Genomic DNA, 12,015 nt, shown 5'->3' on the forward strand with positions numbered 1-12,015 from the left:
CACACTGTCCTTGAGGGTCCAAAACTGATGCTAGAGGGGTACCCAGAGCATCATAATTTGAAGCATAGGAACACTGAGCAAGTTGCTGTTTTTGACAAGTTGGGAGTGAGAAAGTGTTGGCTAATCAGTCAAGATTGCCCCTCTGGCTTTTTTCTATCTTTTCTCTCCACTGTTCAGTTTACCTCACCCCTGGCCTTTTTCTTTTTCACAGTTTCACTGCATTTCATTAAATAAAAGCTCAGCTAGGCTTCAATTCACCCAGTTTATTCGAAAGATGTGTTTCATTTATCGTTTTTGCCATGACTCCTGCCTGAGAACTGTCTTTAAACCACGACTCTATTATAAAAGTTTTAACTCCAGCAGAGGAGATTAAATCACAGTAAATGGTGCAGAACAGCTAATAAGCTACAATAGCTACCTTCCAAAGGTCAACGCTGTCAAGACAGCTTGTTATTTGTCAATGGCAAAAATTTGCAGAGTTCACCAAAGTGGAACTTTTCAGAATATTCAAACAAACCTAATTATAACAAGGTTTTTCCTCTGGCTTAATAAGCTTATATATACGCCCTTTTTTCAATAGCTTTATATGCCTCCAGGCCCTTCGACAGCTGTGGCCAGGGCAGTATGTTTTCGCGTTGTCTGTACAAACCTTTATATGTCCGTCTTATTCTTGTGAATGTATCTTTCAAAAATGCCTTGAGTGAATTTTCTCAGATATGTCCACTTTGACTCCCAGATGCACTGATTATGTTTTGGTGTTTAAACTTCAACAGTCAAGGTCACAGTAATCTCACAAAGTTTGTCATAATTCAGGAATATATACGCTAATTATGACCAATCTTGAGACAAATATCTAATATAAAAATGTATAAAAGTAAAAGTATAAAAATAATAAAATGCTGAAATTCCATAACAAAACAGGTCAAAGATAAACTTCAGTGTGACATCATAAAGGAAAAAAATAATTTTTGGCCATTATTCAACGCCATAACAAGCATTGACTTTGTAGAATCTGTAGCGTCTTTGCAGCAATATCCATATTTGTAGCACTGTCTACTGTCATGACTGCATATGAGTCTGGACAGCAGACATGGAGTAAACTGTAACTTGACTTGGTGGCTGAGGCATACAACTGCAACATGGTAATTCTAGTAATTATTTGTATTTGTATTTTTTCTTTCATTTTTTTGAAGATGGGGTTCAAATAGAAATCTGGCTTTCGATAGGTTTAGTCACATGGTTCGAACGTTATTTTCTACGCTTCAACAACATGAAAAAGTTAAATATATCCCCCAGTATATGCCACACTCATCTCTGATCCAAATCTCCCAACTGTTTCCCAACAATTTTAGTAAAATTAACAGATACAGAGACAGTATAAGGCAGCATCACACCCCTACTATGTATGCAGCCAACACCCCTACTGTTGTTATGCCTTGAAAAATTGCATGCCAGCAACAAGAGCCAAAGAGACTATAATGCATGCATGATGACTGGATTAAGATACATACACCTCATCATCGAAACTGCATGCGTAAGTAAATATACTATATTTGCTAATGTTTATTTAGCGAATGATATATTTGATTTGGGACATGGGCACAATAAATGGGCTGGCCGTGTGTGGAGATGTTTTCACAGATATTTTCGCAGCATGTCCCACTGAATATAGCTTGTATGATTTATGACCAATAAATATATTAATCTTTGCTGAATATATAATTGAGTGATGTAGAATTTCTGTCACTTTATCAACTGACACAGAACATTGTTTTTGTACTCTGACAGGTGTGGATTAATGGAGCCATTGTAGCCTGTTGGGGACATTAGCTTCTTTTTTCCCCCCACAGCTGCTGGAGTTTGTTTTTTCGGCACCTTAGTCCCTCCATTCTACCTCTTTTGTGTTTTTGTGAGTGAGTGGAGATAATACAGAGAAACATATTCTCTGCCATTTTCTACCTTTTGCATCAGGTTAAAAGCATTCTTGTTGCTGATAGTGGATGCACAACAAGGTTTGTTAAGTGCATTTCCATTGGAAAGCCCTTGACTCACCACAATTGCAGCCACAAAATGGCTATTGAATGCACCCATGCCGACTATTGTGGGACAGCCAGTATTATCTTCTGCTACAAATGGTGCACTGTTGCATGTTGGCAATGAACACACAGCCAATTCATTTTTTTTTGCCCAATAATTTATGAGGTTACAGCAAGCACAGTGGGCTGTTTGTAACCAAAATATTGAAAAGTTGTCCCACAGATAAGATTTGTTGCGTCCTTGAACGATCTTAGTAATTACAACTGGATGATCGAAAAACAACTAACACATGCCATGAATAATTACAAGGGAAAAAGATGAGCAAGAATGTTGCTGTATTGTTTTAAATCCTCTTTTGGAGGGATGTTGGTTTGTGGCTGAGAGGCATCTCTGAGCAACACTGAGCAGCACTCTCTGCACACAGAGTCGTGTTACAATTGAAAATATACAATCTATTGTGTGATCAATTTGTTTTTAGCCAGCTGAGCTATATGCAACGACATGAGCTCTGACAGCATCAGTGGCAGCATCTACATACGCAGAGATTCATTCCTTGGTGTTTTTATTAGAAGCTTTTGGCCTTATGATATCAGCCTACAGATTTATGCAGATTGCATGTTTGTCAGAGGTGATACCTTTAAATGCCATGTTCAGTTACATAAAAAAAGAAATAGCTTACCCCGCACTAAAATTAGCATGATGTTTGAAAGCTTCCTGGGGACTGGAAGCATACTCTGTTGTGTAGATTTAAGGTGTGCAGGGAGACACTTTCTTGAACTAGATTGCCTATTGAGCAGTTCTTCGAATTATGCATTACCCCGTGCATACCTTCCTATACGGCTCTGCATAGTCTGCCACTACATTCGCAACACAATGGTGAAATTTCTCTCGTAGAAAAGCTTCTGTAGTTTGAAGGTAGAAAGACTGGTTGCGATCTCCACTGTGGAGGCAGTTTATACAAAAGGACCTTTTTCCACTGTTGCAACACATTTTCACTCCCATCTTATTGAATACTGGAGCTCAGTCAGTGGCTGCACAAGTCAAACTATGACACTTCGCTTTCAGCTACCCCTCTGCGTCATTTTTGGATGCTCAGGCACGGCATGTTAATTTTCACTTAATAATAATAACATATAATGTGACTTTTCAAAATAAACTTCAGATTTCACAGGAAATGTAGTTTCTACTCATTAAATGCATACAAAAACAACAAAAGAAGAAATGACCCCAAAATTAGCAAGATATTAGCAAAAGGTATCAGAAAATCACCTGAAAATAAGTTTTACTTATAATTATTTTATTATTATTATTATTATTATTATTATTATTAGTAGTAGTAGTAGTAGTAGTAGTAGTTATGTTTTTGTAATAACATCAGTAAATACAGTTGACAGTGATAGTAATTCATAAATTCATTGTTTGCTTAAAAAAATATGAATAAATGTAAATAAGTAAATGAAATGAGCAACTCATTGAGTGGTTCATTGTCCATGCAGTCATTTAGTCCATCTGTTCAACTACTTCATTCATAGTCATTTGCGTTCCCTCCGTAAATAAACTTGGACACTTAAAGTGGGTTTGGTAATGAATGGGGAGAGGTGCTCAACAAGAATAACATGAATCATCTTAAATTCTGATATACTGTGGAGCTTGGCAGATTGGGGAGTATTTTATTTTCCAAAGGGACACTCGATGAAGCGGCAGTGTGAGACTGAAGAACACTTCCTGCAGCCTCCTGTCTCGGCAGGCAATATTTGACATGGTGCTCATCAGGATACAATACAACATAATGATTGATCTGTATCTTCCTCAGTTTCAATGTTACATTAACAGCTTTCTAACACCTGAAGTCTTCTTCAGATTGATTTACTGTAGGTTACTTACTGGTCAAGAAAGGCTTCATGAAGCCATGTTCTGCACCACTTGGGCAAGAATGGAAACTCAATAAGGAAGTGGGAAGGACAAAAAAAAAAAAATGAATCGACTTCCTGATAATATATTAATGTCATCATCCGGCCCTAACTCACACACTTATAGACCATGATTCAGCTGAACTGTGTGAAGGCTCTAGAGCTCATTACACACAGCATAATCAGACCAGCACTCACTTCTCATCTCTTACTGCAGATTGAGAACTAATCTGTACCCCATTTCACTAAATGCAGCCTGATTTTCTCATTTCAGCAGTTAAACTTGTAGCTGGTAACTTTTATCAAAGAAGTTTTTGTCATATTTGCTGAGGCTGTCTCTACATCCATACAGGATGAGACAGATTATCTGTGAAAAAAATCATTTTCCTCCACCTGCTCGTAGTGCTTCTTATAGCATTTGCAAGAATCCGCCACGAGTGAATGAAATCAACCAATCAGAGGTCATGTGCAAAATGTTTATGACCTGGGTGCTATGTGGAACACAGTCGAGCCGAAACCAAGCACTACCCACCAACCAGACAGTACACTACAATATGTTTCTCAAAACATTTTAGGCCAGAAATAGGCAATGCAGTTACAGAATCTTGATTCACTTTTTTCATTTTTCATTCAGCACTGCGTAGTTTTACTGCAGTTGATGAGCAGTGACTGATATGATAGATATTGATGGCTGCGATGTCATGTCATGTCATGTCATGTCATGTACCTAATTTTTTACCACTCGTAGCCCTCATGAAAATAAAATCCTTGTTAAACTGTAAATTCTTCTTTCTTCTTCGTCCTCTTAAGCTTCTTTTTCCTTTCTAGATTTCAGATGGAAAAGTACAATCCAAGATCTATGTTTACTTTTAAACTTGATAGAACAATCGATGCAGCATAAAGGCAGATGGATATAAGTGAACAGGCTGATATCAGATGGCGGAAAAAATCTGGATTCTGGTCGCCTCATCTTTAAAAAATAACAACAATTAAGGCCTGACAAAGAAAAAAGAGTGATTAAGTCTGTTCATTTTCCTTATCTTTAAAGTGTCATTGATACTTTCTAAAGCCATGAACAAGAAGCACACTGTGATAATAGGCCCTTAATGGAGTAACTGAGACTTGTGTTGTGTCATTTACAACAAAGAGCTCTAACCGCATGAAACCAGCTGATTACACCTCGGCATGGACACATAATCCAAACATCACTGGGCAGATAAATAAATAAATGAACAAATAAAAGCAGGTTGACAAAAGTAAATGAAGGCCTTTTTCCAGACAGTTGTTCTACATAAATCAGGCTCTATATCCTATTACCACCTAAATAGCTGTTGAAGACACGTCTCACTTCAAATCATTCTGCTCAGTGCCGCCGTGTTGTGACAGGCATTTCAAATTGATATGTTTTGTCTGCCTGTGGTTTTGCCCTTCAAAATGCTTAAAGCATTATCAACCTGTTTCTGACACCGACTAATTGGCGTTTTAACAAGCAGGCCGGAGTTTTATAGTCCGCTGTGTTGTCTTCCCTTGTTGTCCTACAGGGAGCAGTGTCCTGCAGAGTCCTGTCTTCACCAAGCAGCCTGGCAGCATTGTGTATCCTGTGGAGACGGTGGAGAAGAACAGGGAGGTGGTGTTCAGTTGTGAAGCGCAGGGGAGCCCGCCACCCATCTACCGGTGAGTGTGGGACTGCTGGGTGTTGTCTGTCCCCCTCTGCACATTGCTCCTCCCCATCAATGCTGCTTGATCCTATACCACTGACATTTCTTATTATTTTTTTAAACAACTTATCACCGGAAAATGTTTCAATCGTGTCTTGAAAAATCTCTCTTGACCATAAACTGCATAAAATAACACAATATTTACAAAATAACACTAGCTACTAGTGTGCATTGGCAACTATGGTTAACTGTGACAATGCTAAATCTTTTTCTCAGCAAAAAACAGTTGTAAAATCAGTCAAACAAATTCTTTTTGCCAAAAAAAACACTTAGCATTCAACACCTTAGAGAGCCTTTTAGTACATTTATATACTGAGAAAGACTTCTTCAGGAAAACAAAATGTTACATTTAACTTCCATGAACTGAAAACACACTGAAATGGCCGTTACGGCTGTGCCTATACCATATGAATGTGCAGTTATGCCATTGTTGGTTACCTGGGGAATGTCTCCGTTGTAGAAACACGTCTTTGTCCCAAGTCCTCACATATTTTTTATTCTATGTAAGTGCACCAGATACTGAGACTTTGCAGACTAGGTTTCATCATTACTGACAGTGTTTCAATCTGACACGGTGCAGCAGAGTATCATGTGGACCACAAGTAGCCATCCGGCTACGATCTTACTTGACACCCCTCCGTCCGCATGACATGCTGTCGTGGCAAGTGCCGTCCAGCCATCCGGTGGTGTATCATAACTTTGCGTACGGTTCTGTCCTGCTGTGTTCCCAGCTGATGCCACCCAGCAACGTATCATACAGCCGCAAACAGTGGCTTTTGCCACTGGGATCTCATGCCAAAATCACTGCAAAAGTGGCAGCATTTGAATGAGAATGAGCTGGTGGCAGTAATTTGTTAAGGGACGACACCCATCTGTCACTCAAACTGGCCACGCCCTAAACTATGCTCAGCTTTCAGCCTTGATAACATTGAAAGAGGTGAGTTATAAAAATATTCACCCCCTGAATGTTGGCTAAAGAAACCAAAGGTAATTGTTGTACTACGCTTTAAAGTGCTGCTGCTAAGTTTGGCATTTCAGTTTTTTGCACTTCTGCATCGCCTTCACTTTTCAGCCCTGGATGTTGCCGCTTGCTTTTAGCATTTTGGTAGCTCTAAATACCAATAAGAAAAAGCTGTTGGAAAACTTAATAGCTAATCCTGTGACATAATGGAGTGTAATTCATGTGATTTCCAACTCAACCAACTCAACCAAGCGAGAAGTAAAAATACTGCGGTGTAAAAATACTCCATTAGAAGTAAAAATCCTGCATTCAAGATATGAAAAAAACCCAAAGATTGGACCCAAAAAAAAAGAAAGAAAGATAAGAAACTGCACAAAAACATCTTAGGATTCAAGTTATTTTATATTCTGAAAGAAAAAGGGATCTAGGTGGACAAGTTTGAGATGTTTCTCAGCACTTAGGCCTCATTTCTGTGTTTATTTTATCTAATTCATGTAAAATTAGATGTAAAAGTAGAAATAAAAACTAGAATGGTTCAAAGGCGTGTCCAAAATGTACTCGGTCTTTAGAAGTGTTTAATCTTTTAAAATCCTACTAATTTGGTAAGAATACAAAGTAATTACAGAATCATGGATTTGCCGCACTCTCATGTGACTACTAAACTAAAACGATGACCCGTACAACAGAGATCACGTATTGTTCTTTTGATCTCAGTTTAATCCGTTCACTCTACATGACACTTCTGCCCCAAACTAGAGACCAGAAAGTTTCTAATCTGACAAAGCCTGAAGCTGCCCCAGCAACAGTGAATTAGACTTCTCATGGACTTTTGAGCTTCTTCTTTCAAATGCTCATTGTAGTCTTTAACAGTAATGAAGCAGAGAAGCTGTCTGTATTCTGGAATATGGTGCTGGGTTTTTGTCACCATGTCCTCAGATTCTTCCTCACATTTACCCTGAATGAAATTGCTCCAGGATTTGTCTCTTGATGCAGCAACAAGAGAGTCTTGGCTCTCGGTTGTCTCTAGGTTTCACAAAAGACTCGTTCATCCTTGCAAGTCAGGCCTGAGCTGATCGGGATCATAGGGATGTGTTACATGATTTCTATTTTGTGGTGGATTTTCCACTCGACCCCCTGCTGGAAGCGCGTCTCGTCTATCTGCAGCCTTGGAATGCCTGTTAAGCTTTGCATGCACCCGGCTCATACCTCGTTTTTTTTTTTTTTTTTTCTGCCGCGGAGTTCAAAGAGCAGCGGTTTTTCCCTCTTTATTTCCTCCGTGCATGGACCATTAGTCTATTGAAAGAGTGCCGTGTTGTGTTGGAGCATCTCTGGCAAGTAAAAGTTCAGATCAATCATGTTTGCTCACTGAAATTGCTGGGCTGAGATGTGGAAGGATTGGTACATTTAATACTTGGGATTGGGCCAGCTTAGAGGGTGACCTAATCAGCTGTTTCCTGTCAAGGTCGCCGCGCGGCCCTGTCAGAGCGGCTGCCGCCTTCTAAAGATGTGTTGCAGCGAGAGGACAACAGCTAAATCATGTTCAAAGTTCATTAACTGCACAGCAGTAAACTGTGACAGTTTGAGCTGCACTGTTTACATTTAATGCCACCAGTAGATATATGTGCACAGATTGTTCTGCACTAAACCTGAATGGAGAGAAACAAAGAAAGTTTTTTTTTTATTTTAAGAAAACATTTAGATGAATAATTAAGAAGCCTTTAATGAATATGGACTGAACCCATATTGACACAACAGCCATCCTTTGGGTGTTTTGATACACAGTGCAGCCAGACTAATGGGTAGTCTCATTCCACACAGCAGTGTTAACCCTTAGAAACCTGAACATATTGGCTGATTTCTTTACAAAACATAAAAAAAAATATGTTAAAATGATAAAGGATAACAAATGATGAAGAGAAAAGTAAAAAGGTACAAGAAAATTACCGGAAAATTGAAAAAAATAAACTAAAAAATGAAAAGAAGAAGTACTTTAGAGATGTCATAACTTTTTTTTACATAATTTTAAATATGTAATTTTTTTTGTAAATTTTAAACAGTAATTGCATTTTAGTTACTCAGGGTGCAAACATTTAAATATTTGTGAAAGGTGTCTGCATGCAGCACAAGAAAAGTCATGTTGCTTCAGGTTTCAAAGGATTGAACTAGCTCCATATTTTGGAAAATCTATTTATTTGGTTTCTTGTGTGTCAGATGATAATTGCTTTTGTTGGACGACATATTTCCCAAAAATAATTGCAATAAATGATATTTTATTGTAATTTGAGACCATTTTATGCCACTGATATAATGATAATATAATAGCAAAATACGCCCCTTCAAAGAGGTCAGCAAAGTGGTTGAGGTCATGTCCATATATGTGCAATAAGTTGATAATGTATTAATTGTGACAGACCTAGATACCAGTCTGATTATCAGTCTGAAATGATAATAACAAATGTAACAATGACTCAGCAACATTGGCTGACTAATAACTATAAAACTATACTGCAGTTTCTATTCAAATTTTAAGAACAGCTATAATACCTCTGTGACTGTCATGTTTTTTTCTCTTGATGTTTAATGTTTATGTAGCACTTTTATTTTGAGGTCACAGTCTGCTGGAATTACAGCATCCTTTGGATGAAATGTTTTTACGATGAACCAAATCTGATAAATTGAAGAGCAGTTCACAGTATGTTCCATCTCACTCTGTCCACCGTATATGTGCTCTAAGAGAGGGGAAGAGGTCAAGTTCTTCATTCATGTGTGGGTGACTTGTGGCTGTGAGGCCGTTGATGCAGTACTCTCTCATCGCTGGAGGCGTTCGACTTTGTGAAGTCACTGCCATGCTGGGCCGCCAGATAGTTGCAGGCCATTGGGTAAGCAGGGTTCCCAGTGCGAGAGGTGTAGCGGTGTTCAGGTACGTGGTCCCTTGGTCTGCTGTTAGTTTGATCTATGTAAAAGCAGTCACAGGGGATCGAAACTGCAGACAATGTGGGTGGTGTTACATTTCACAAAGATCCTTTAAAAAACTTGAATTCTTCAAACATGTTTTCAGTGCAATTTTTTTACTGCATTTTATGGCACATAAGGAGATGCTTATGAACTCTGAAAGTGTAGCGCTGGCTCAGAAGACACAAGGGAAGTTTCCCTCAGAACATCTTAAGTATTGTGGCAATATGGTAAATGGTACAGTGCTTTAGATTGATTTTTGTATGTTACGCCCTCATCCATAGTTGAGGGCATATTTTCTTGTCATTGTGAAGTTTGGGGATTTCAGTAGCACTTATTGCTGAAACGTGGACAGAAAACCCAGAGCTGGCAGTGCAGAGAAGGTATGCCAAAGAAAAAAGAGAAAAGGGCTTTGGTTGACGGTGCATAGTGTGCGGAAATAATGTATTTACTGAGGCAGTCTGCTTGTGCTGATGAGGACAACGATGGTGAAGAGGCAGAAACATCATAAAGGAGTGGGAGGGGAGCAGATGCTTTACATGCGTGAGTGTGATATAGTGTGACTATAATATGCTTTGTATGATGTGTTAATGATGTTCTTAATGGGAATTTAGTTCGCTGTAAACACTGTGCTTTGTGTGGATATAGAGTGATTTAAGAGATGTTTTTTATAGACTGACACAAAGTTAGCATCACTCTTGTTCCCTCGTAAAAAGCCTATGGGATTTTCCCATTGGATTTTAGATTATTGCAGAAAAAAGCTCTGTGGTGAACAAACATTTATGATACTTATATGTTTTGTTCAGCTCATTAAAATAGAAAACAAACACTTTGGGTTCCCAGAATCAGGCTAATTCTACTACTTGTATAACATTCCGTGTTTAAGCCTTTGAAACCTGAGCAAACTGGCTTGATTTCTTTCAAAAACAAGGGAAGAAGGCAATAAATGAAATGAAAATAAAATAGTAAAAAGGACCTGAAAATTAATAAAAGAAAAACAACCGAAACAAAAGATTAGAAGAATTCTGTTGCATAATTTAAAATCATAATTATGATAATTATCAATTAAATTGTTTTTTTTCTTAGCTTTTTTCCATTTTTTCCCCTTGACATCTTCCACTAGTTTTGTAAAATGATTTTCTAAATCTATTCATTTCTTGCAGTTTGTGAAAGATTTCTTACTGATTTACTCATTGCCTTTCCCTGCATGTTTTTTTTTTTTTGGGACATATTTGCTTACCCAAGAACTGATTCCACAGAGAGCTGCTCAGAGTTTGCCCAAGAGGTTTATTTTTGTCCTCAGTTGTGTCATAGGACAGGATTTCTTGGGTTCAGAGCCCAGCAGGTGACCTGACAGGCCATACAGACAGCACTAGCCAGCAGGGTTTCAAAGGTTTAAAAACCTGGCGTTAGAAAGCAGCACAACAAGTGATGTCACTTTAGATGTCAAATGATTAAACACATTTGACTGTTTTTCAATAGTTTAATGATTCTGAAAAACAGGCTATTAAGTCACATTAGGTGCCAGGTCATTACATTATTTCAACTAAGAATGTTTGTGAGGAGGAAAATTTTGGAAAATTAGCCTAACACAAGCAATAAATGAACAGATTGTGTGTGTTGTACTTTTATATTAATGATTTGTTGACTGTTAAACATGTGTCAGTTTGAATTTGGTGTATCAAATCTGGGTCGCTTGACAGCAAATTAGCGGGCCATTTTTTGTTGTCAATCTGCCACTTAAAAGTAATCTTTTCTTCCCGCTTTTAGCACCAGTTATAGGGGACACTAGAGGCTTCTTTACTTTGTAATGCGCTACACACACAGTAACTACTCTATATTTGCTTTAAGAATTTAACTGTCAATGTACTTAAAATGTAACTTTCAAGGTGTAGTAGCACAATGTAGTGTTTTTTTAAAGTAGTTTTAACTCTGACAGTATTGAGTAAATCCTATGAGTTTTTGAAGCTTTTTACTTTAAGAATTATCAACTAACCCCAAGAATCACTTCTTTAAGGGTACCATAAAACTTGAATTAATAGCCTGGGCTTCTATTTGCTCAAATAATTGAACTCAACAGGCTTATATTTGGGACATTTGATTTTATTCAAAAACATAGGAGGAAGGTAATGAGCAACCAAAGAGGAAATGATCTAGAGGTTAGCAAGATATCTGTGAAAAGTACCTGGAAATTTGCCAAACAAAAATCCAAACAAATAAACAAACAAAAAAGAGAGAAAAAGTCATTGTGAAAAATTATCTGAAAGGATAGGTAGCCAACAACACGGTTCTATACATCTAAAGAACTTCTGTAAGAGTGAACTGCATTGTAAACGTCTAATTGAGACAGTCCTGTACTCGTCAAAATGCGTCACCACACCAGGCTAGTAAGAGGGACTGGGTGTTGGCTTATATTTGAAGTTTTACGGTGACTAAA

At 38.0% G+C, this 12,015-nt stretch overlaps 1 protein-coding gene across 5 annotated transcripts in view; it reads left to right on the forward strand.

The window, feature by feature from the left end:
* The window catches only part of cntn4 (contactin 4), a 275,881-nt gene that overhangs the window by 126,163 nt on the left and 137,703 nt on the right, over positions 1-12,015 (forward strand). For all 5 annotated transcript variants that reach the window (XM_088083789.1, XM_088083787.1, XM_088083798.1 and 2 more), the window contains one exon: positions 5,489-5,621. In XM_088083789.1, coding sequence (XP_087939915.1) covers positions 5,489-5,621 — 133 coding nt within the window. The remainder of the gene's footprint in view (positions 1-5,488; positions 5,622-12,015) is intronic.

The sequence above is a fragment of the Plectropomus leopardus genome, chromosome 2 (genome assembly GCF_026936395.1).
Source record: "Plectropomus leopardus strain MGB_pleo_1.0 chromosome 2, ASM2693639v1, whole genome shotgun sequence".
NCBI lineage: Eukaryota > Metazoa > Chordata > Actinopteri > Perciformes > Serranidae > Plectropomus > Plectropomus leopardus.